The 24451-nt window shown below is 39.6% G+C and overlaps 1 protein-coding gene across 1 annotated transcript in view; it reads left to right on the top strand.

Annotated features, from left to right (window-relative positions):
• Nucleotides 1-24149, top strand: part of LOC137874629 (collagen alpha-1(XXV) chain) — a 146474-nt gene extending 122325 nt beyond the window's left edge. The window contains exons 15-38 of the mRNA XM_068713471.1: nucleotides 700-732; nucleotides 2835-2870; nucleotides 4717-4761; nucleotides 6295-6357; nucleotides 7507-7575; nucleotides 8326-8370; nucleotides 8853-8897; nucleotides 9125-9202; nucleotides 10225-10248; nucleotides 11310-11354; nucleotides 11556-11600; nucleotides 11836-11916; nucleotides 12055-12117; nucleotides 12207-12257; nucleotides 12841-12867; nucleotides 13313-13393; nucleotides 13820-13855; nucleotides 14404-14457; nucleotides 14569-14622; nucleotides 15026-15052; nucleotides 16269-16322; nucleotides 18304-18381; nucleotides 19698-19736; nucleotides 20848-24149. Of these exons, the coding sequence (XP_068569572.1) occupies nucleotides 700-732; nucleotides 2835-2870; nucleotides 4717-4761; nucleotides 6295-6357; nucleotides 7507-7575; nucleotides 8326-8370; nucleotides 8853-8897; nucleotides 9125-9202; nucleotides 10225-10248; nucleotides 11310-11354; nucleotides 11556-11600; nucleotides 11836-11916; nucleotides 12055-12117; nucleotides 12207-12257; nucleotides 12841-12867; nucleotides 13313-13393; nucleotides 13820-13855; nucleotides 14404-14457; nucleotides 14569-14622; nucleotides 15026-15052; nucleotides 16269-16322; nucleotides 18304-18381; nucleotides 19698-19736; nucleotides 20848-20874 (1200 nt within the window). The 3' untranslated portion in view covers nucleotides 20875-24149. The remainder of the gene's footprint in view (nucleotides 1-699; nucleotides 733-2834; nucleotides 2871-4716; nucleotides 4762-6294; nucleotides 6358-7506; nucleotides 7576-8325; nucleotides 8371-8852; nucleotides 8898-9124; nucleotides 9203-10224; nucleotides 10249-11309; nucleotides 11355-11555; nucleotides 11601-11835; nucleotides 11917-12054; nucleotides 12118-12206; nucleotides 12258-12840; nucleotides 12868-13312; nucleotides 13394-13819; nucleotides 13856-14403; nucleotides 14458-14568; nucleotides 14623-15025; nucleotides 15053-16268; nucleotides 16323-18303; nucleotides 18382-19697; nucleotides 19737-20847) is intronic.
• Nucleotides 24150-24451: the final 302 nt, after the last annotated feature.

The raw sequence follows: 24451 nt of genomic DNA, 5'->3' as shown, positions 1-24451 counted from the left end.
GGCGTACGTGTAGTGAAACCACAGAGTCCACACCAGAGCTGAAGACCCAGTCTCCTTCTCCCCACTCCCTTTTCCCACCAACCGCCCATAATTATGCTTATTGGTCCCTTGTTTTATGTGTTTTTACTGTACACTGCAGTAGTAATGCAGTGCATAGGAAGAAGCCTCTGCATGTTTGGATGATTTTGCTGGGAGAAAAAAAAAGTGGTATAAGTTAGCTCTGTCTACTTCTAGTTCAGTAGCCTACCTGAAGAGATGCAATGAAAAGAGTTCAAATGGTTGCCGTTAGTCCAGCTTTTAAGCCCTTTACCTCCTGTACTGTTGGGGATTTCTTTATAGTGTTTCATGTCATCACCAGTATGCAGCTGCACTCTTGACGGTGGAAAAACAATGAAATGATTCATGACAGTAGTTATAAAAAGGCTCTCTCAAACTTTTGTGAAAGGTACATTCAATCTGAACACTGCTTTGAAGAGCAGACAATCCGCTCTCTAATTGGATTTCACACAATTTCACCAAGACAACTCAGGACGGCAACGCTGTAAAAATAAGCTTCTTTCATATTTTTTTGCAACTGTAATTGCACAATAATGTTTGTTGCTGTGCAGAAAGACTCATCCAATCTTGTAATTACCTCTGTCACTTTTCCATGTTGTACCTTTCTAATTTTTTTATTTTTATTTTTTATCTTTCTCTTAGGGAGATGCAGGCTCCTCTGCAGCGGGCATCAAGGTGAGGGCTAAGCTAAGCTAAACTAAACGTTTTTCCATGTTCTCAATCAGGTGTGGGTTGAACCAGCTGTCTGTACAGTCCCTGACAAAAGTCTTGTCGCTGTACAAGTTGACCTTAAGTGCCCCTCAAATATATTTGTAATCAATTTTTTTTTTTTACAAGAAATGGCTAATTTCAATCCCAACAGCTTTTGAAATAATGTTTTGGTGCCAAACGAAACTGCTGAAAAGCATTCTAACGTTCACAGCTTGGTAAAGCCCACTGAGTCAGTTTTTGCAAAGACAAAAGTCTTGTCGCCTTGTCATATGATGCACCCAATCCTAGATTACAGCCTCACCTGTGATCAATAATTGATCAATCAATTAGTGGGTGTGTATAAAAAGAACCCCAGCACACCAGACCTTCACATCAACTGCAACTTGACCTCTGACAACATGCCTAAGATTCACCCTGAGACCAAAGCGTAGATTATCAAGAGGCTGAAGACCAGATCCACTGCTGAGGTGGCTGACACCTTCAATGTGTCTCAGCGTCAAGTACAAAGAATAAGAAAAAAGATTTGAAGAGACTGGAGATGTTTTTGACAAACCCAGGTCCGGCAGACCCCGCAAGACAACTGCTCGGGAGGACCGTTTGTTGGCTCGAAAATCCAAGGCCAGCCCCTTTTCCACTGCAGCAGAGCTCCACCAGGCCTGGTCACCTCAAGTCCCCATGTAAACCAGGACAGTTTGTAGAATTCTGTCTCGAAATGGCCTCCATGGTCGAATCAGTGCCCAGAAACCAGCACTAAACAAAAGGCAATTAAAAAAACGTGTGGCATTTGCCAAGGCCCACAGCCTGCTAAAAGGATGGATGCTGGGAAAGTGGCAGAAGGTGGATTTCTCAGATGAATCTTCGGTTGAATTACATCACAGCCGCCGCAAATATTGCAGGAGACCTACTGGAGCCCGCATGGATCCAAGATTCACCCAGAAAACAGTTAAGTTTGGTGGCGGAAAAATCATGGTCTGGGGTTACATCCAGTATGGGGGTGTGCGAGAGATTTGCAGGGTGGAAGGCAATATCAATAGCCTAAAATATCAAGAAGTATTAGCTACCTCTTACATTCCCAACCATAAAAGGGGTCAAATTTTGCAGCAGGATGGTGCTCCATCGCATACTTCCATCTCTACATCAAAGTTCCTCAAGGCGAAGAAGATCAAGGTGCTCCAGGACTGGCCAGCCCAGTCACCAGGCATGAACATCATTGAGCATGTCTGGGGTAGAATGAAAGAGGAAGCATGGAAGACGAAACCAAAGAATCTTGATGAACTCTGGGAGGCATGTAAGACTGCTTTCTTTGCTATTCCTGATGACTTCATCAATAAATTGTATGAATCATTGTCGAACCGCATGGATGCAGTCCTTCAAGCTCATGGAAGTCATACAAGATATTAAATATGGATCTCATAGCACCACTACTTAATTCACTGATGTTATGCAACATATTTTTGTATTTGAAGTAAATTATTTGTTCAATTTTCACATTACTCTCTGTAGGCGACAAAACTTTTGTCTTGCCAAAATCTGACCTTTCTGTGTTCATTAAATGATGATTAAATGATGATTTATTTTAGTATATTAAACATAATTTGGGAGGGTTTTAGCTTTCATATGAGCCATTTCTAAAACCAATGGATTAATTAAAAGTCAGGTTATAAGCTGTTGTTTCTACAAAATGGATAAGTGACAAGACTTTTGTCAGGGACTGTATGTTGCTGAGGGTCATTTTTAAGTGTCACTGAAATAGAAGGTTGCACCACACAAACTAATTATTTCTTACAGAGGCAAAACTTATTAGGAGATATTTACATGAAGTAACTTCCAGGCATAACTAACAGTTCACATACTAAAACTGACATTAGCTTGCTAACATATGGAGAGTAATGTGGTCGACATATCTGATCTGATACCTGGTCAAAATGCTGTTTATATTGATGGGTTTTGTTTGTCAAATTGCATCTAAAGTTAGCCACAAAGTTAGTAATGGATTTACAAATAGGTGGTGCAACCCAATGCAGAAATGAAGCAGATGAAAAGAAAACCCTTTGCATGTATTTCAGGGTGAACCTGGAGAGCCTGGACGAAGTGGATATAAGGTAATAATTGCACTTTGCTACACTTTAGATAGTAGTAAATTGAAGTAGATGTAGCAGTGATGGCAGTACATGTTCTGTCATATAGACTAACCATATTTTGTTGAATACATAGTGTTTAATGATAATAGGTCTCTATCTATAAATGACGATGAGAAAAAAGAAATCTTCTATGCAGTCACAGAATCTGGCTGAACATATTTCTTATTTATTCATCAATGTGAATACATACATCTAAACAAGCCTTAATGTGAACGGTGTCTGTTGTGCAAGATTTAGTTTGGATAAGAGCATTCCAAGCTCAGTTGAACCTCTCTGTTTAAAGTGTAAAATGGATGATTGCACATGGGTACAACTTGAACTTTAGTACATCACAGTGCTCCAAATCATCTTACATTTACTTTGGCTTGATACTTGTTTTGAGTCAGCAATAGGTCCCAGGTATCATACTATGACCTCTGGATGTACTAAGTCTTTGCTGATGTTTTTGCTCCATTTTTTATTGTTAAAATGTTTGTCTAAAACCACCAGGTAATCCCACCACTTTGCTTTGCATCAGTTTTTTAAGCAACGTCTGTCAGCCAGCTTTTATTCTGGTGTTTCACACTTTCCAAGAATATTGTTCAGGAAACAGTTGCTGATGAGAAACTAGTAAAACAAGCATGCAGCAGAAGAGGAGCTATTTTCCAACGCAATAAAAGCCATTACTTGTCCTTTGACCAGACTGCTTCAAGATTGCACCAGTGCCCCATCTAATTACACTTTTTAATCCCAAGTACTGCGCCCCATTAATTCCTCTTCTCTTTTCTCCGTTTGGACAAACTAGTTCCAGACAGACTAAGGGGCTTTCAGCAAATGTCTTTTTTTTTTTTTCTGCTGTGGTGCAACTGCAACATTCGTGGCCGGTACTAATTTTTAAACTGCTTTATCTTATCTCTCATTTTACAGCCATTCTGCTTGTGCTGACACACTTACAATTTATACTTCTCATCAAAATGGCCATCAGAGGATTGAGTTGTATTTCCCCATTTAGTATTGCCATTGGATGGCATTCAAGTGTTGGTGAAGTAGCAGTCCACAAAACGAGACTTGTATTCATTAGTTTTCCATTGCTTTCATTAGCCACAATGGAAATGTACAGCCCTCTTTCTGATCCCCTGAGGGACGTTACAGTTGATCGTTCTCGTGCTGCGCTAATCATTTCTTTTCATATGCCATAAACAATGTTCTTAATAGAGCGTTAAATTATCCAGAGTCAGACATTTTGTTTTGAAAGTCTTGCGGACGCCTCACAAGAGACTTGACCTCTGATTTTTCCACAGTTGAATCAAATGTGCATTTTTCAAACTTGCATGTAATGGGAGTTTGGAGTTCTGAACTTGACAATGACCCGACCTTGGTAACCAACTCTTGACTTCCAGCGCCGCCAAACTCTAACGACCTTGAAGCCACGGCAGCTCTCTCAAACAGCTTTTGCTAATTTAATCCAAAGTATCTGACCGTTTTTCCTTCCAGGAACCATAACTTTTCACACCTACCCAAACCAATAAAATCATAAAAATAAAACTCAATTGCACTTTGTGAAAGGTTGAGTGTTATAACAAGCACTAATCACGGCTGTTAAGCCATGGCTGCATGACTTGGTTTGCAAGTGCATGTTGCATTTACCGCAAGCAAACGAAAGGCCGCAGACAGCAGCTTGATTTCAGAATCACAGCAGCTTGATAGCCAGAGGAAACGCAAATAGAAAATAGAGTGTAGGGCTAATAGAACCCCAAAGAGCCCCCAAACGAGACTTGACTCAGCTTAGCTTGGCTTGGCTGTAACATGTCACACTCTTCCTGTGTAGGGAGAGCCAGGACTTCCAGGGCTGCCTGGACTCCCAGGGATAAAGGTAAATGCTTCGCTGTTTTTATCCCCAGTCATTCCCCCGGTGTTGTCCCTGTCCATCCTCTTCAGCCCGTCTGTGGCAGAGCTCAGAGCAGAACTCCGCCGACCCATCGTCGTGCCTCATGCACGACACATTAAGGTCTCATAATGCTTTTCCTGCTGTGTGGTGATTTGTACCTAGAGTGCAAGGTTCCATCCGCCTAAGTGGCAGACGCACAGTAATAGCTGTACATTCAGTGCAGTGAAAAGTAAATGGCTCAGGCAAACCGACAAGGCCAAATAGTCGATTCTTTTGATTTGAACATGCCAGAAGAAAACGGTCTCATTCAGGTTCAGTGCAGAGGTCTATGAATTAATTATTTGAACAATGCATTGCTGGCAACAACTCCATTCTACTTCCTGCAAGTGGCATCAAGAGACTCGGGGAAAAAATGTGTCAAAACTACCGCTCGCTAAGTGCTATTTCTATTTGATTATTTAGAATTTTTCGAATTAGGCTGTTCTTGGTTTAGTTAAAGTGCTTGCTTGTTTACCATTAAAAACAAACAGCAGATGGGGAAACAAGAGGCACATAATGATTCGCTGCCATCTTTTCCTTAAAGAATACCAACCACCTCAGTGTTTGTCAGGATCATTAGCTTGAAATATAACGTGAATGCAAGGAATGCTCACACGGGCATGATGAGATGATGCTTGTTGCTGTTTTGGTTTTCTCCTTTTGTGTGCTTGTTATGTGCTGACCTTATAAAAAAAAAATGCCCTTTCATTTTACATTTAATATACTCCTATTTTTACTTAAGAGGCCTGAATGCTTGATGGATTCTAACAATATTTTTGCTAACGTAGCACTCTCGAGTTCTGAGCTCCGCTTGCACTTTGTTCTGCTCCGCATTCTTGGCTCTTTATCCAATCAATGTTTAAAAGTTTGAGAGGCAAGTGTCCATTACCTCTCCAAAGGCTTCCAGAGCACCTCAACTACAGTAGGTGGGAGCTCTGGTTGCAGATGGTATAGCAATAAAGTTATTTCCCAATCAAATGTAATGCAAATCAAATCAAGCATCACACCTCATACTGGAAGCTCACTCCTCATATGTGAAAGGGCAAATGCAAAAATATGAAAGCTTCTTCATAAGTGGCAGAAAGCCTGTTTTTTGCACACAGCTTAAAACAGAACGCTTCCTGTGCCCTGATGAGTTTCTAACAAGGTCAGTCGTAACGTCTATTAAGGCTCATAAGAGGGAGTCATTAATGGATGTGAAACCAGGGGATGAATTAACAAGCCAATGATTGTGTGTGTGTGTGTGTGTGTGTGTGTGTGTGTGTGTGTGTGTGTGTGTGTGTGTGTGCGTGTGCGTGTTTGTGTGATTTATACATTTGTCCCTGAGTGTTTGTGTGAGCAGTAGGTGCATGCCTGTCGTTTTGCATACGTTTGGCCATTCATCTTGTGTATGTGTTCAGTTCTCATTAACGGCGAGTGCAGGTAACGCTAGACCAAAAATGCCTTGTGGGGAAAATAAGTGATATCTGCTTTTTTCAGGGTGAGCCAGGATTCCTCGGCCCCCAGGGAGAGCCGGGGCTTCCAGGACTTCCAGGAACAAAGGTGGGTGACTTTTGCTTGATTACAATAAGCTTGTTCATCAGAATGTGAGAGTGACACAGTGCATATTTCAGCTTTGGCAGCTTTTGATCACATCCTGTCAGTGCGATCGTCATTGAAATCAGCAGTTCCTCTGGGTTTATGGCCTCATTATCCATGATTATCACTTTGCAGGAGTGATTAAGGCCCTGTTTCTTCAAAATGTCACTTGGAAGTGGTCAGAATGAGCTAATCCTCGTCGCTCCCTTTGAGTCGTGACATTATCACACTGTGGAGCCAGCGGTGATAATCCAGTCACACTACAATTAATGTTCTCATTGTCCTTTTGCATCAGGCTGTTTGCAGTGCATCGATAATCAAGGTATATTAGTTTTGCATTGTCATCTGGCATATTGCTCCCTCAAATGTCAGGGTAGAGCTGAAAAGGAGGAGCATTGCGGCACATATTTTATCTGATGGTTTTTCCTTATGTTTGAGACAACTTGGGGTTTATCCAATTTTTCAGAGGGTACTGCTGAGTTTGTTTTTTTTCTCAGAGAGTTTGCAGATGTATTTGTGCCATTAAGTTATCATTAGTAAGCAGTTATTTGAAGAGAAAATAAAGCCTAATTGAATTGATGGTTGAGTCCCAGTTGGTTTTCAGTATCAGAAATATGTAATAGAGAGTATGGGCTTTAACTTACACCACACCCCCCTCTACTGGCTATTTTAAATCACTTTACAATGAGAGAAAATGCACAAAACCATACAGCAAAGGATTTACATTTTTCTTTAAATATTCACCTTATATTCACATCAGGACAAAGAGGGCTTGATGCAGATATTTTTTTTGTTTTTTTTTTAAATAACGTTTCACCTTCACAATCAGTAAGCCGATTGTGCTGACTCAGCATAAGTATCTACTATTCACCATGTAAATCTGCCGAGTAAGCAAACTCATGAGAAGGGCGTGGAGCTTTTCTAATAGATTCCTCAATCACGTCAATACTGCCTAACATTAAGGGGATTGAAGTTCATGCCTGATGTTCTGACAGAAGATGCATCGCAGCTCTTCTGCTGACAAGAAGAAACTGGGCCCTGATCAGCACTTCTTCATGACAAATACAGGTTGCAGAGGTAACTTGTCTTTGTTTGCTCTTTTTGTCTGTATAGGGAGAGAGAGGCGACCATGGGCCACAAGGAAAGGGTGAAAGAGGAGAACTTGGACCCCTTGGACCAAAGGTCAGTTATTCAACTGCATGTGTGCAATGCATTGACAAATTGCATTGAAACTGGCTCATTCAGCAGTATGTATTTAAAAGCTGCTTGTTCACAACCGTCTCTTCACCCATGAAAGTCATAGATTTTTGCTGCCATCTAGAGCCAAGCTGATTTAAGCACACGCCATAACGTTCCCAGAGTTTTGAATAAGAAAAAGTAGAATGCAGCCAAAAGCAAGAGCTCATTCAATCCGTCAAATAGTCAGCTATCTTAACAAAAAGAGCTGGCTAACCCATTATAGCTGTAATGGGTTCAAGGCTTTCCCTGGAGTCTGCGTAAAGTAAACCAAATATAAATGAGTTTACCATTGTTTATGTCTGGCACTGAGCCAGCAGGTAGCTTAAGCTCCAGTCTAAACTGAGACGACCCTCAGTTCTGTTTCACATCCTATTAGAACCCCCAAAAGTGAAACCCCTTCTTTATCAATGCCAGAGTTCAAATAAACACTTTCTCCATTGCTTGGCAGCTATGGCATATTAAAAGCTGGTCATGTCAGTGACGGTGTTGCTCTCTCGGGAGGAGCATAAGATGTTGATGATATTCCTTTGTGAGATATGCATTTTAAATGATTTATTTTTGGTGATGAATTTAGATTGAACCCATGACTAGAGTGTTTATCAATTTCATGTTTATATCTCAAGAAATTTGTCTTTTTTTTAAAGTGTCCCTCATGACTCATGTTCGCCATCTATTTTTTCTTACTCACGGCAGGGTTCACAAGGAGAGTCTGGTACACCCGGTCTGAAAGGCTCAAAGGTGAGCATGGCAGATGTGTTTTCTTTTCATTTGGTGATCACAGCCCCTTAATTAGCTGATCCTTTTGTTAGATTTTACATGGGATTCCGATCTTGGATTTCCACCATTCCATGTTCACAGTTTTTACTATTTTTTTAGTCACTGCTGTTCACATGCCATCAAAACCTTCAGACAAATACTAAGTAGATACATGCCCTTGTACCAGGTCCCCACATTGCACAAATCTGAATTAAAAATATACTTAAATTGCATATTAACATCTTTAAATAATACGATGAAGAGGGGAAAAGTCCCATACAGCAGTATTATGTGTCATACCAAGTTGTGATTCAAAATACTAAAACTTCTCACTCCACAATGATTAGTTATATGTGATGTATGTTTCCAGAACATATTCCACATTATTGCTTTCTGCAAAGGAGAATGTTCTAACAATAATATTTCAGATTCTTTAATAATTTTTGTTTGTTTTCTCACGTTAGGGGGAGAATGGCGATAAAGGAGAAATTGGATCTTTTGGCCCGAAGGTAAACAATTATATTGCCTCTATTCTCTGCTTTCTTGGATGATTGATTAAATGCTTTCATTTCCCTTGACATGCAGCATCTCACGTTGGTTACCAACAGGGGGCAGCAGTCTAACCTTAGCAGTTTTTACTGATATTGGTCTTAAATGCAGGAAATTATGTTTTGTTTAAGTTGGGAGTGCAGTATGAAAGAGTTAAAATGTGTTTCTTGATGGCAATCATGTGCAGGGCCCCCCTGGACAGAAAGGAGACCAAGGAGCCACTGAAATCATTGACTACAATGGAAACATTCAGGAGGCTTTACAGGTCAGACACGTACCTAACTAACCACATTTCTGTCCTTTCTGTTGCTTCAGATATCCTACATCTGCAAGACATAGTGTTTTGTCTTATGTTAAATACTTCAACTATACTGAACAGCAGAACATCAAACAACCTTAGCAAACCGCATTTAGCAAATTGATATCAAAATGAACAAAAATGTTATTAACCTTTCAGCTATCCCAGGAGAAGGGCTATCTTACAGGATTCAGGACTATACACAGGTTTACAGGAAATAAGAGTGAAACAAAAGGTGTGGGTTCGGCTAAGCTTCTCAGGACAGTTAAAGGAGATTGAAAATATCTGTACCCCAGATGTGTACTCATTTTCTGGGTCTGGGAACTCAACTCATAAACAGTGGCTTTGCTCAATACAGGTCTGTTTTACAAAGCAAAATTATACATTGAGGTGTGACCTCTTACAGGTCTGGTCTGGGCTCTCTTCGCACTACACCAAAAGGTTTCACTAACAGAGGTTTGTTAATTAATATAAAATAGTTTCCGTCTGTACAGAGGTTACTGAGAAAGACAGGACTGGAAGGAATACACAAAGACACGATGAACAGAATAGAAATTAAAACTAAGAGATGAAATGTATTCTTCTACATTCCCACCAAAAGGTGCAAAAGCTCAAGAGCCCAAAGCCAAAAAGCTCAAAACGGCTAAAAAGAGCCAAAAGACTGATACTTTGTTGTGTATAATATGACATTAAAGAGTGAGGAATGAAATCATGAATTACCCTTAAAAAGAAAAGAGATCAACTTATCAAAAAAAATGAAACATGAATAAATTAATTCTAAGTAAAGCGGAGTGCAATGCCTCCAAATTAACACTACTCAGGGTACGTTCTCTACAGATAAGCAGGCTATCATCTGTTCTCTAATAAATAATACATGTTGAGGGTGTATCTGTGCCGAAATGTGCTGACACAAAGGTTTTTTTCCTGTGTGACTTCTACAATCTTATCTCTTGCCTCCTGCCCATAACCACTCCTTTGGCCTACTTCAGAAGATTACCACAATTACAGTAACGGTAATTAGGCTCTGTGTATTCTTTGTATTGTGTCATCTCCATAAGTGATTCATCTCCGTCCTCGCATGGGCCACACCAAATCCCATCCCTGGTTTGCATTGCCTTGTTATTCTTGTGCCGCCTCGCCCAGCTAGTGTTTGCTAACAATGAATGAAAACAGTATTCAGCGCTGCGTTTATGCTTCTGTGTGATTGACCCTACATGCTGCCCGAGTTGCTGGTTGTCACCTTGAATGTTGGTTAAAAGATCGTTTAAAACAACCTCATGAGGAAATATTTGAAAAGGGTTTTTCCAAAACTCACACGGTCCACTTTTTGGTCAAAAGCACTCCAAGCACATAGCAGTCATGATTATAGTTAAGGCTAGATTGCCAAGTAGGCAAAGTGTGTTGATGTAACTGAACATTTGTTTTGGAATATGCACCAAGCATAATATTGATTGATATGATAGTCCATAAGCTAAGAAAGCTAAATATAGCTATGCAAGTAGACTGGTTTTGTGGAAAACAAATGAAGTATCATTTGTGCAACATTATATATTATGTTGGTTAGCAGGGTAAAAAATCTGCATAGTTAGCATTACACATACTAAACTTTTTTTTTTAAATCATCCTTATTTACCAAAACTCAACATTATTTGGATTATGTTGGTGATCTATGAAATTAGCAGGTTTAGTGTCACACATTCTAGCGTCATTTTAGTGTTGAAGTTAGGTATGCCAAGTGTAGCTATAAGTATATGAGTACATCGGATGAGTGAGTTTGTTGCCCTGTCATCTGATTATAATTATTATTTATCTGTATATTCGTTGTGGCTAACATGTTTTTGACTTTTGGCATGTCTTTCAGTTGAGCGTCATTGTTCATCACTGATTGCTAACATGTTTTGTCCTGTTTGCAAGTCATTTCATTGTGATGGTATATGTTCCACTGATGAAATGTAGTTTTTTTGTATTGAGAAAATAGGTTGATCTTGAAATAATCAACCCTAATCAAAAGTATATTTCCTCAGTTGAGTAGAAATCTAATTGAAACTCCTCCTGCTTCTCTCTGTGTGTTCAGGGTCCTCCTGGACCTCCCGGGCCGATCGGACCAGCGGGTATAAAGGTAAACTCTATTTTCCAAACGTTGCGCTTCTACCTAAGTACAATTTAGAATGTTTTCCTTACATGTGCAAAGCTCATGTTGACTTCTTTCTTAACTAACAAAATCACAGCATATTACTGTCCCGCAAAAAAATCTAACCGGTAACATCTGCATTTTGATTTAAAATGATTTTGTTTAAAATGCCTATTTGTCCTCTCCCAGGGGGATCGTGGTATGCCCGGTATGCCTGGACTCGATGGAGAAAGAGTGAGTTCATCTATATCTATAATCATTTATTTTAAATTTTCAATTGTATTATTGATGCGGCTATTGACTGAGGATTATCTCAGAGGAGTAAACATATGGAGACATAAGACCCTTTATCCATCTTAATGTGTATTATATATACAAAATACATTTGCATTAATATCCACAGGGTGAATAACTGACATACAATAGCTCCTTTTCATTATCTGTTTACATGTTTCCCCTCCCTTCTCAGGGCTACAAAGGTTCCAAGGGAGACATGGGAATGCCTGGAGCTTCAGGAGAGAAAGGAACAACCGGTTTACCCGGCCTACCTGTAAGACATACATATATATATATTCTAACTATTTAATAAGACTAAGCCTGAAAAAATATCTGTCTATGGTCATGAGAATACTTCAAACATCTTATTAGATAGAAACCAAACATGTCTCATTAAGCTTTTGCTCCATAGGGTGTCAATGGGGTAAAAGGGGACAGGGGAGATTCAGGTCTGCCTGGTCCTCAAGGCTCTTCAGTAAGTCACATTAAAGACTTTTATTTTGACTCGCCATAAACATACTCAAGTAGTTTTATAAAAGATGTTGTTCATTGCAAACTTCACAGATCGTCGGCACTCCAGGGTCATCAGGGCCCCATGGACCCCCAGGACCCATGGTGAGTGTTTCTAAAAGGTCTCATCAGTGGACGCTATGTTGTACTTATCGTTTAGGAACAAGCTATGCTTAAACATGCAAGTTGTACATCCTCCCTTTCCATACTAACTGCAGGTAACTTCTAACTGTATTCTCAGACAGCAATGGCAAAAGACAAGAATATGTCTGTTTTTTTACACTATATTACCCTCTGGAGGTTTTCAGACTCACAATAAAAGACACAAACTAAAGCTGTCAGTGACGAGATTGTATTTTCCAGCTGAGTGTTTGTAGACCAGTATATCAGGTATAATTCCACATCAGTTGTTTCTGTAAAGTCACCTCTCAAAAAACAAAAAAGGAAAACACAGGGCTGAGGATTTGGCAATACCTCTCTGTGGAAATCTTTACAGGACTGCATACGTTTCCATCCCGTCTGCACATCTTCACCAGCAGGCTGTTGACAGTGATTAGGACATAAAGGGAATTGAGGATAGATTAGAGGTAGAAAGACGGGGGAAAATGTTTAGTTTAGTTGTGTGGAATAAGAAATAAATATTGATTGTGAGACAAATTACTAACTCATATTTTTGCAATGTTTTCAGGGCCCCCATGGTTTCCCTGGACCAAAGGTAAATTTCAACTTTCAATTGTGATAGTGCACGTATGATAACGACTCACATTCAGGGCATTATGACGGTAATGAAACCAGGACAGGCACTTTTTGTTAATTCTTCTCATCATTACCTCTCTGGTGAGAATCAAGTGTACTTGTAATACCCTCATATTTAATATGTGTATATTTGTGTATTTCCATTCAAAAGTTAAACATTTATTAACCCTAAAAAAAAACTCTAGAGGAGTGTGAATCTCCATAAACAAGCCAGTTGTACTTTCTGTCACTGATGCGTCGTCACTATTTCTTGTAGAACCCACAGGAGCGAGCCTAGATTTATTTAGCCGACGCTTTTGCAAGTACATCAACTTCGTCAAATATGACACAAGAGAGACAGGCGCAGGTGCAGAAACTCTGTCATGTTTGCCTCCTTCCCTTGTTTCCTTTGTTTTTTTTTTTAGGGGGAACCTGGTTTGCATGGTGTGAAGGGTATTCGAGGAGAATTGGGACACAAAGGGGATCGTGGACCATTGGGTCTCCCGGTGAGTACAGCCGAGCACCATGGGGCATCTCCAACCACAAAGCCCTGTCCTTGATTCCCTTAGACGTCCATAGAAAGTTCTCATTTGTATTTTAGCCCTGTCTGTTTTCTTATTGTACACATTACTGCACCCATTCGAGTGAGTTTGTGTTTGTATGCAAGTGTTTGTTTTTGTGTGTGTGTGTGTGTGTGTGTGTGTGTGTGTGTGTGTGTGTGTGTGTGTGTGTGTGTGTGTGTGTGTGTGTGCGTGTGTCTATATGGCCCTCTCCATTTCCTGTCTTCATTTTCATTTGCCTGGGCTGACTCCCTGTAACGCACAGTGTAATTTAGTTGTTGTAAGCCCTGCCATCAACCTGTCCTAATAACAGTGTTCATCTGGTACTAATCCCGCCTTGTTCATGTCACTCATACCTCCATAACCACGCAGGGAGCCTCCGGCTTGGACGGCAAGCCCGGAATTAGGGTGAGTGTCAAGTGACCAAGAGGCTTCACCAACCAACGTCTGCCTACTTTTCTCCCTCTCACCCTCCATACAGTCCCCCCCCCCCCCCACCACACACACTTTCCCCCAAATTGGTTTCCACTATCACTCCATTTTATTGTATTTCACTGTGAAGAGAAAGTTCTATGACCATCTGTCAAACGTTTACATCTTAGCTAGGTGTCATGAGTCGAATTAAGCCACACTGAGTTTAAAAGCGATCATACAGAACAGCAGGCATTTCAAGGCTCCCCTTTTGTCCCGTGTTGCATTAACTCAGCATTAACACACACTCATACTTTAACTGTGTCGGCAGTGTTGTAGATGTCCTTTGTAGCCAATGTACGTGTTCTAGCAGCAGTTCTGCGTGCTGCTTGTAGGTCAAACCTGACGGGAATATTGTGCAAATGTGGACGCTCGACATCATGTTTGCTTTCCATCTGGTGTTTGTTTGGAAAATCAACTTTATTTTGAAATACCTGCGATAGTGCAATGATGTAAACTCAACATGACAATGCTGCTCTTTGCAGGGCACGGATGGGCCTACGGGTCCAGCCGGTCCAGCTGGGCCAAAGGGTGACATAGTAAGATTTAATTTTGAATTTATGTCTGACTAATGATACAGTACATTTTAACTTTCATTATAGGTGTTGTTTTAGTTTCATGTGATCGCAATGCTGGCTCATTTGTATTAGGGTGAGAGAGGAGCATCAGGTGAACCAGGACCAAGGGGACCTTATGGACTTCCTGTAAGTACGATGAAGATACGATCATGTCGTTAAAGAAACATTATCTTCATTCAGGGATGAGTGAAGATAAGTCTTATGCATTTTGCTTAAAGTTAGTATCAGTTATTATATCAAAGCATTTATGTGATCTTGTATTCTGGTTGAGAAGTTCCTCCAGTCATTCTGGGTGTCAATACAGTTAAATATTGTCTCTAATAGATTTTGGTGCTAGAAAGTGTAAAGTCAGCTTTGTGCAATAAATACCTCTATATATAATAGGAACAGTTGTTTGATTTCCCACATGTATTGAGCAAGGTATGATGTGTATATTGGTGCAGGCTTTCAGTGAGAGAGTTAGATTTATGTTAGCATTTGTGAAAGTCAACTCCGTAATGATGATGCAGCTCATTTTCTTTATTTGCAGGGAGCTGCTGGAACACCAGGCTTGGATGTACGTATCTTTAACTTTGTCTGTTCAGTTTTCCCTGAAGGCATAGGTGACAGTAAATGCATCTACAAGTACAGGCAAATAAGCTTTTAAATATAGAAAAAAACATAAAAAGGCTTTTTTTACTATTATCAAAAATCAAGCTTAATGTGATTTGACCTCTATCATCAGTGATTGTCTAATCAGCACCAGGTGTATACTTCATATACACAGACACTCGATCCACATGCACAACTTATTATATGCCACAGCTCAGTTTATTATTTCATTTCAAACCCCATCCAAAAAGTATTACATAATATGCCCATGCTCTTTAGTAACATTATCGAAAAGAAAAATGTATATCAAGAGTTAAAGGAAACCTAGGAATATAATCTGTGGCTGGTTTGCACATTTTCACAATCCAACTGATTCAGTAATAGTGTGATAAAAGTTCTGCAAAAATCCTAAATAACAATATCCTAGCATTTGTCATATTACTTCTTCACTTCATAATCAACATATAGTACACATGATGGTTGACTTTATGTATATTGTATGGGGCTCCACACCTGGTGCTAATGATCTAATCAGTGATGATCGAGTAGATTGTCCCTACTTAACATAGAACTTTGTTGTTCAATATCGCATACTAACTACAAGAATAGTAATAGTTAAAATAGTTAGTTGTATGACGTAAAATCAAGTATATTGTGCGTTCCAACTAGTATGTGGATTTTGTGTAGGCTAGAAATACCTGGATGTATACTATGTTCATTCTAGGTATACTAGATTAGCAAGAATGTCTGAGTGTGAGACGTGAGCTTAATGAACATACTCAACCGCCCCAAAATGCATTGCGGCTCTTCAGATTGTTCGAGCGCAAACTGCGAGGCAGATGGTTTCAATAATCAACTGGTCAGATAAAATAATTACCAATGATGGTGAGCGACAATAAGGTACAGCTCCAGTGTCAAATTGCGTTAAGCTTGTTGTTGTTGTTGTTTTTCTGTGGATATGTTATTGCAAGTGATTCGGATGAATTGCGGCTTCTCTTTTTCTATACTTAAAAGCCTGCTACGTATTGTACATAATATATTCTTGTTGCACATCCCTCCACTTTCTCTTTTCCTTTTGTTTGATCCTGATGTGTTTCCTACAGCTTTGTCAGGACAAGAACCCTCTCTCTTGTCTTTGCATAGTAAAGCCAGTGTAATTAAGTAGAGCTGAACTTTTACAGGGGTTGCAGGGCTTAAGGGGAGAGAAAGGCGACGATGGGGAAAGAGGAGAAAAGGTAGATGTAGATAGAATAATATGGCTTGACAACCCCTTAACATATGACATATGAGGACTGATGTCAATGGACAGTCTCAGGAGCTACAGAGGTATTTTTTATGATACGTTTAGTTTTCTCCTAATCTGTAATTCACAGATCAGAGTGTATATGGTTGTTGGAAGGAATAGAGTGACAGGAATTTTTAATTAAAAAGTATGTATATGTATGTCTTTTAATGAACTACTTATGTTAGAGATAAATAGCATTTTTACTTTCTGAAGAGTAACTCATCAAAGATTTTTAGCTAAGTAATTGGATGACAACTCCATACTATACAACGTATTTCCTTTGCATAAAATACCATCCCCAGTCCTCTCAAACTTTTGTTCTCCACTTTTGAATGATTTGTCATCTCATTTCTCAAAATCACAAGTCAAATCTCATTCTGAGGCATCAAAAAAAAGTGACTTCAACATGATAGACCGCGCAAGTCCATTGACAACAGCCTCTTAAGATTCACATTTGTTTTTATTTCTGTTGTTTTCATGCATGAACATACTTAAAACATGTCACTCCTATGAGCACTTGAGCCTGTTGATAACCTCTCCCTTGTTTGTGTGTACAGTAGTTTACTGTATATTTTTCAGTGCTTAATCTGTATGTTTCCACAATTACTAACACTTCTAATGTGTTTCTTAGTTGTTTGATGTGTTTGAGAAACTGTATCCCGTTCCTAATAATAGATAACCACGATTTGCATTTGGCATTCTCTGTTTCTGTGAATCTCTGAATTTGCCAACCATTTTCCAAACACAAAATAGATCCCAGCGCTGCTTTTGTTCCATTTGTTGCTAAACACCCGGAACAGAATCAGTGCTGGGATCTATTTTGCGTTCGGTATGGACAATTCTGAATTTGAAAGGTTATGGACGACAGAATTTGAATGACAATCAAGGAAAATGCTTATTTTGAAACAGCCAATAAACAGGTTGTGTTATTAAGTTATTTTTAAAACATAGTGTAGTACGATTTACAGAAAATTCATACCATTAAAAGTACAACCATGCACCAACAATTGCACATCTCATCTCATGAGGGCCGAGATGTATCTGTGATATTACCTCTGTGAAATTATTATTTCCACTTTTTTACAACATTTGATGTCTTCTTTTTTTATTCTGTGTTTTGTTATTCCCTCATGCATGTTCTGAATGAAAACAGAAAACGAACTCTAACCCAAACTTGGAGGGATACAGTTTAAACGTTTCCAGTGTGTAGTTTTTTTTTCCCTGCTTCTCTTTCTCATCCTTCCTGCCCTTGACACCCCTTTTGGCGATCAGCTCTGTTTTTCACTCCTTCCTCTTGTTCCCCTTTTTCGTCCTCTTCCTGCCCTAAGGAATGCTTTTGGAATACCCATTACTGTCTGGTATCCCCTAACGTTGACCATGTGTCTTTCTCCTTTGTGAGCCAAAGACTCCCTTTATAATCACACCCCTTCTAATATCAGTGCTGTCCCAAATGTAAAAAAAAATAGAAATGATGCTAACTTGACCAAAACGTTGTATCCACAGGGGGAGAAGGGAAAGAAGGGCAAAAAAGGGCCTAAGGGCGAGAAAGGAGAACAGGGTGCCCCTGGATTAGATGCACCCTGCCCATTGGTATGTCCCAAGCTGGAAATCGCCTCCCCAGCCGTGTAGAGCAGTCGTCCACCAAACAAGGATGAGCGCCCTGTGGCTAAACAGATACCCAGCGTCCACCAGACCATAGCAACCTGAAACACAGTCCATTACTCTCTTGTAACTCTGCAATTCAGACACAAAAACATGGCATTAAATGCTGAAAAACATATAATTGGGCTGGATTGTGGTATCAGCAAGCTCACAGGGCAGCTCCTCCCTCGTCCCCCCCCCCTCTTGTGTCCGTCATAGTGGACGGATGCAGGGGTCAAGGGTCATGCACCTCTCTCCCAGTAACACTCCTAGGTCATCTTTGCAAACAGGGTTTCCGGGGATTTAAGGGTGAAAAGGGGGAACCAGGTCAGCCAGGTCTGGACGGGCTGGATGCCCCGTGCCAATTGGTACAGTATTTCTCTTTTTCCTCCACCTCTTACCCATGCATGCCGCTCACCTTCAGTCATTGCTGAAACCAAACCATGCATGACTTCAGAGCTTGACAGGCATGAACACACCTTATTTTAATCACAACTACATTTTCCATTTATTGTTAAAAACCAAAACAACATGCACCAACATTTACCTTCATATACTAACTTCCTGACCGCAAGCAGCCTCTTTTAGATAATACACATCATTGCTAGTGAAATACACAAAATAAACGTATCATTATTGATATAATTGAAATTTAAATCTATCCTTCTAACTGAATCCTTCCATTCCCTTGATTAAAACTGGAAAACGCTTAAATCTTGTTTCCTTCCCGCTGATTCCCTTCATGGACTAGTGACCTTTTAACCTGATGCTAACACAGATTCCTTTACTGGTGCCCATGGACCACTCCTCTACTCCCCCTTTCCCCTTCCTGTAGTTGTACCAATTGGGCCAGACCATGACGACAAGGGGCCAGACAATTACGACAAGGGAACAACAATAGACCAAACTGATTATTGCTCCAGACCTATTCAAGATGACCACATTTTAATAAATGTCATGCTTTTTATGATGCTTTCTGCTTCTGAAACAATGATGTGTAATGCATGGAAGTTCTTACATTATGGGTGGAACTTTTAGTGGTTAAAGTATACTAACTAATTTCAAAAGACCATAGTGATTGTGTACTGTGTGTAGACAAGGAAATGAGGTATAGTAGGTAAGAAACCATCTCATATCACAAATGTCATCTCATTAAATTACATCTACACCAGCTGCAATAACTTTATTTTAAGATAAATCCCCTGATTTTGTCATATTGTCCCCAAATCCACCTCGTTGTGGTTTTGCAACTAGACTGTGGGGCAACTATAATAAAATCAGAGGGCAGAATCATCAACATATAGATGTGCATGAGCTATATTTTGCTGTGTGTTACGCGCATGAATAAGAATTTTACACTTTTGCAGTTGTCATTACATGCAGTATTTCATATGATTTTTATCACAACGCTCAGAGTAAATGTGTTATCTGCATTAATGATTTAGACGACATACAGACAAGCAGCGTCATATTGACAGTTTTGTAGCTCCAGGATGGTACAGTATTTACTGTAGGTTAAGTTCCTGTTACGTAAAGATCCCATGAAGAAGTTCATTTCAGTTTGCTTGCGGTATCGCCCACGTGTGATTTGGGCTTATTGTTTGGATGCTTCTGTTAACAACAAACCTCCCATTCCTCTTTCAGTCCTCATGTTTTTTGCTTCCCTGCTCCTTTCTCTAAACAGGGCCCAGATGGATTACCAATGCCTGGATGCTGGCAGAAGGTAAGACTACATTTGAGTATTATGACACATTTCAGTAGGTTACCTACACGTTTACGGAGTGAACAAAATATAAGGCTACAGCTGCAGTGAAATGAGCATTTTCAGACCTTTTGTTTATGGAAAAGGTTTGGAAAGGGAATCAAAAGTGTTGGACTGTGATTCAAATACTTGTTAAATTGACATGAACAGTGCTCCTCATATTTTGTTCACTCTGTGTCAGTTCATTTTTTTTCATGTAGGTTTCAGCTTCTCTATGTTTGCATGGGTTTTCTGTGAAATAAGTCGTAACAACGTTTGACTGTTGTGTGAAAAACCTCGCTGTGTCAAACCAGCTTGTACAACTCAGTCATGAAACAATGTGAAAACATGTCCATCTTCATGTCGTTCTCTCTCCTGTGTTTTTTCTTGCAGTGATCACTCTAACCTGAAACGCATGGAGTTTGTAAATAATGCTTCTTTTATGGTATTTATAGTTTTTTTAATGGAAAAAAAAAAATGTGTAAAAGAAAAGAAGTCTATGTGTACAATGAAACAAAAAGAGATAACCGTCCCGCGTCTCACGCTCTAAGCTGCTTCTACTCACATCACCGTGTGGAAAAAAAAAAAAAAAAAGACATGTGTGTCCGCTTTCTCACATCCACATCGTGGTGGAGTTCACATCCTTGGCTGGCAGCAGAACTTGTCTCTGTAGTCTTTGCATGGCTCAGACTGGAGCTTCACGGCCCGGCCAGATTCACAAAGGGTGAAAGGAGACGAGGAAGGAGGAGGAGGAGGATGAAGTGGAGGAGGAGGGAGGGATCTGGACTGGCTCTCTAACACCAAACGCTAGGTGTTCTGTGTTGTTTGGTCTCAACAAGCTCACCGCCCATTCATGCAGCACCATTTTCTAAAAGACAAAAAAAAAAAAAAACTGTGCCAAACAGAACATTGCAACCCTGACCCTGCAAAAGCATGAGTAGTACTGAAACTATATTTATATGTATTGTACATACATGTCACTGTTTTGTGGTTGCATCACGGCTTCTGCAGAGAAGAAAAACAACACTAACATAAAAAAAACAACCCCAGAGCTCTAAATTAGTAAATTCTGCTTTCCTTTAATCTTCCCAAGGGAGTCACGCCATGGCTGGTAGCCTGAAAATCCCCAGAAAGTAAAGCTGTTGGTTATTGTTGCTTTATTGTGGTGATGCCTGCAGAGGGTATGATATCAGCAGGTCTTCACTGTTGCACTCATGTGGCTTAGCATCATCACCATCATCGGTGAGGCGCCTCCCACACCCACGTGTCTCCGGACAAGAGGGGAGAACTTAGCAGGCTCGCTGCACTGTTAGGAAAACAAATCAGGCTCGCATGGATTTGAGATTGGACAGGCCTGCCATGGACCCCCTCGGGGCCCGGGAATGGATTCTGCAGGAGAGTCGCTAAGAGTCTCATCGATCTCCATGGAGATCAGCCGGAGCGTCTGCCTCAGCAAACGGGCAACGCTTCAAGATCTACTGAGAGCGATAACAGAATGCAACCATGTTTATTTCTTTTTTCTCTTTGCTCTCATTCTTTAACATTGTTTGTGTTTTGTGTATGATAGCCTTTGGTGCCTCAAGCTTTTATTCATTCCTTTATCAGAAATGTACAACTTTATATCATATTTTCAATTATTGGAATGGTGTTTATTTCAGGAGGGTAAGCTATGTTTGGTTAAAAAAAAAAAAAAAAGGAAGTTGTTGTGAGGGTATTGAAAAGACACACGTCGCGCACTGTTTTTCATATGAATAAGTTTTACACAATGTTGAAATAGCATTACAGCTTCACCTGAGCGTGCAGTATGAAGACTGCATCCATCTCAACTGCCTCTGATCTTACTCATGGTTTTGAAGAAGCTCATATTGTTTGCTCAAAACACATCCAGCATTGTAACAAATATGCCACTTGTTCATTCTGGACTTGTTGTATGGGATGATAGTTGTCCAGTGTTGTAAGTTCACTGCATGTACGCAATTTATTACTTGTGGATTTCTTAAATATTGAAAACCAGTATTTGATTTGAGCAAGTGTTAAAGGAAGCATTGAGCATTGTTTCAGCGTTGGGGTTCATTTAGCTTTAACTAAGCAACAATCAGAACATACTGTTACTGGTATCTTATAAGGCAGATCGTGTTGAACAGAACTATCTCCGTTGCGTTACGCTGCTTCTTTTACACCTCATGTATTGTCTTAAAAACATCTGGAAAACATTTATCACAGTGCAAGAAAAGCTAAATTTGGCCGTTAATTGGTCAACTTCCATTAATACACCGCGGTCTAACTGGTGGCCATTTATGTCACATTCCATATCAGATGGAGCAAGAAATGCAGCAATAGGTTTATTTTTCAACATAGTTTATCCATCTTTTCCTATTTCTTCATTTCACATTGCCTTCTGACATAGTAGGTGCTATGCAAGGTGATACTCGCAGTACTTCTTTTCTTCAACATTAGAAATATGCATGAATGAGTTACTGTGCAGATGTCAAACACCAACATTTTGTTGTGATGTAGCAGCAACCACAGGTGGATTCAAGAGGATTTATTCCCATATGGTTTCCGTTTTGATTGTACAGTTCATCTCATCGTTCTAAAGATTGGATGCACATCCGCATAGATTATAATGGTGCTATCTGATAGCAGGTCAACAACAGTTGATGCGCTCTACCAGTGGCAAGAACTACACAACAGGTTTCTTTATTGTTGTTGGGGTTTTATGTATGTAACAAGTTTTCAACAAGTTTTTCTGTGCATACATTTGTGTATTTGTCTCAATATTTTACTTGCAGGTACTTATTTATTTTTGTATAACTTCCTAAATGAAGGCATTTTGGTTCTAAACGGCATTCCTTTCAGTTGTTTTGGCTTTTGGTGTCAGTTTCCGTTGTGTCTCTCTTGACATTATGAAGAATTTTGGATCATCCTAAGGCATCACATAATAGTTTTGCAAATGCACCGGTGTGAAGGAAAGGTGGTCATTTACAAACAAAAAAACCAGACCAGTGTGTATTCACTGTGCATTTAATTCAGATTATAGGCCTTACAGTGGTTTGTCTATTTAATTTAATTGTGTGCGTCAAAAGGCTAACTATGACAACAAAGTACTGAGTGTTGCAGGCCCAGCCAAAGCACCGGCGCAAAGTTCAATATCACAGCTCTCTCTCTCTTTCTCTCTCTCTCTCTCTCTCTCTCTCTCTCTCTCTCTCTCTCTCTCTCTCTCTCTCTGCATTGAATGTAGTTTGATATATGTATAGTGGATTATTAATGTACTGTTAAACTGTGTGCTCATTTGACAAGAAGTGCAATTTATACTTTGGTTAATGTGTGTAGCATCAAATGCAGCTGAACTATCACATCATTGTGATTTCTAATAGCTCCATTTGTTCAGTCGTGCTACCCTGTATACCACTACCTGGTTTATTGACCAGAAGACAAAGAAACAAATGTAAACATGGACCTTTCATTAAATCTCAATTTTTGATTGGTTTAAATATTTCCTCAAATTCTGTCTCCTCAATCGTGTTTCAAAATGTTACTTCCATTACTTAATAGCTACAAAATTTTTGCAATGTGTTTATTTTTTTCGATTTTCTGTTTTGATTTCCAGCCTTTGTTACAGTGTTTGTTCTCACAAATTGCTGTACCTTTAGCCTGTGCAGCTAATTTTCTATTGATTTTTTTATTTTATTTGTTTTTGTTTGTTTGATTGTTGTCTTTCCTTGTTAACTATTAAAATTGAGTTTATTCTGCTAATCGCAGATGTGCCAAAATATGACACATTTATTTCCATATCAGTATATAGCAGAGCTGAGGAGGGACTCCAAAATGACTCCCTGATAAGCCACTTGTGCGTGTGTGTGTGTGTGTGTGTGTGTGTGTGTGTGCGCGTGTGTGTGTGTGTGTGTGTGTGTCATTCTTGCAGAATGCTCTGAGTCAAGTCTTCCTCTGAAGAAAAAGTAGCTTGCACCCACAGGCCACTCTTGACTCATCAAAACCTCTTAGATTGTCTTAGGATAACTGAAAGTCACATCCATCTGCATTATTTTAAAAGATATTGGTCTCTTATCAGAAACTCTTACAGATTTCTACCCTCCAATACACCGCAGCCTTACTGAAATAAGTGTTTTGCCACATACTCTCCAAAAGAAAATGCAGTCCTGGTGCAGGAGCAAAATAACTAAGCAAATTTCACCCTATGGCTTTTTGTTAAAACTGCATTGTTTTGGTTGTGGCATTTGTTCACTTTGTGTTCTGTGTTTGTATTTTTCTTCTTTTTTTTTACCCACTTGATTGACATTTCTTTAAAGACCCTGGTGTTCACACGCTACTATATTTCAAGATGACATTTCATATGACTGTACTGTTGGAGCCAAATAAACAGTCTTTCAGATACATCAAACAATAGACTTGCTTTTATGTTAATCCTTAGTATCCCTTTAAGTGTCTTGGTTCAATTACTATTTTGTGACGTTCTCTACATGAGTAATTGCAGCTAATAACCAGAAAATGTATTGTATTGCACATACGACACATTTTATATTATTGGATTATTATTATAATGTGGAAGCTGGTTTTGATAATGGAGCTTGTCGATGTGGAGCTCATTTTAACTATTATCTATAATTTGTAATGATAATTTGGTGTTAAAATATAATTATTCTAAAGAGGAGTGGACGTGGAAGAAAATGGAAACC

The sequence above is a fragment of the Cebidichthys violaceus genome, unplaced genomic scaffold (assembly GCF_023349555.1).
Source record: "Cebidichthys violaceus isolate CVI_PGR_0920_01 unplaced genomic scaffold, fCebVio1.0.p SCAF_19, whole genome shotgun sequence".
Lineage (NCBI taxonomy): Eukaryota > Metazoa > Chordata > Actinopteri > Perciformes > Stichaeidae > Cebidichthys > Cebidichthys violaceus.
Note: the sequence above shows the minus strand (reverse complement) of the source record. Positions and strands in the feature narration are given on the sequence as shown.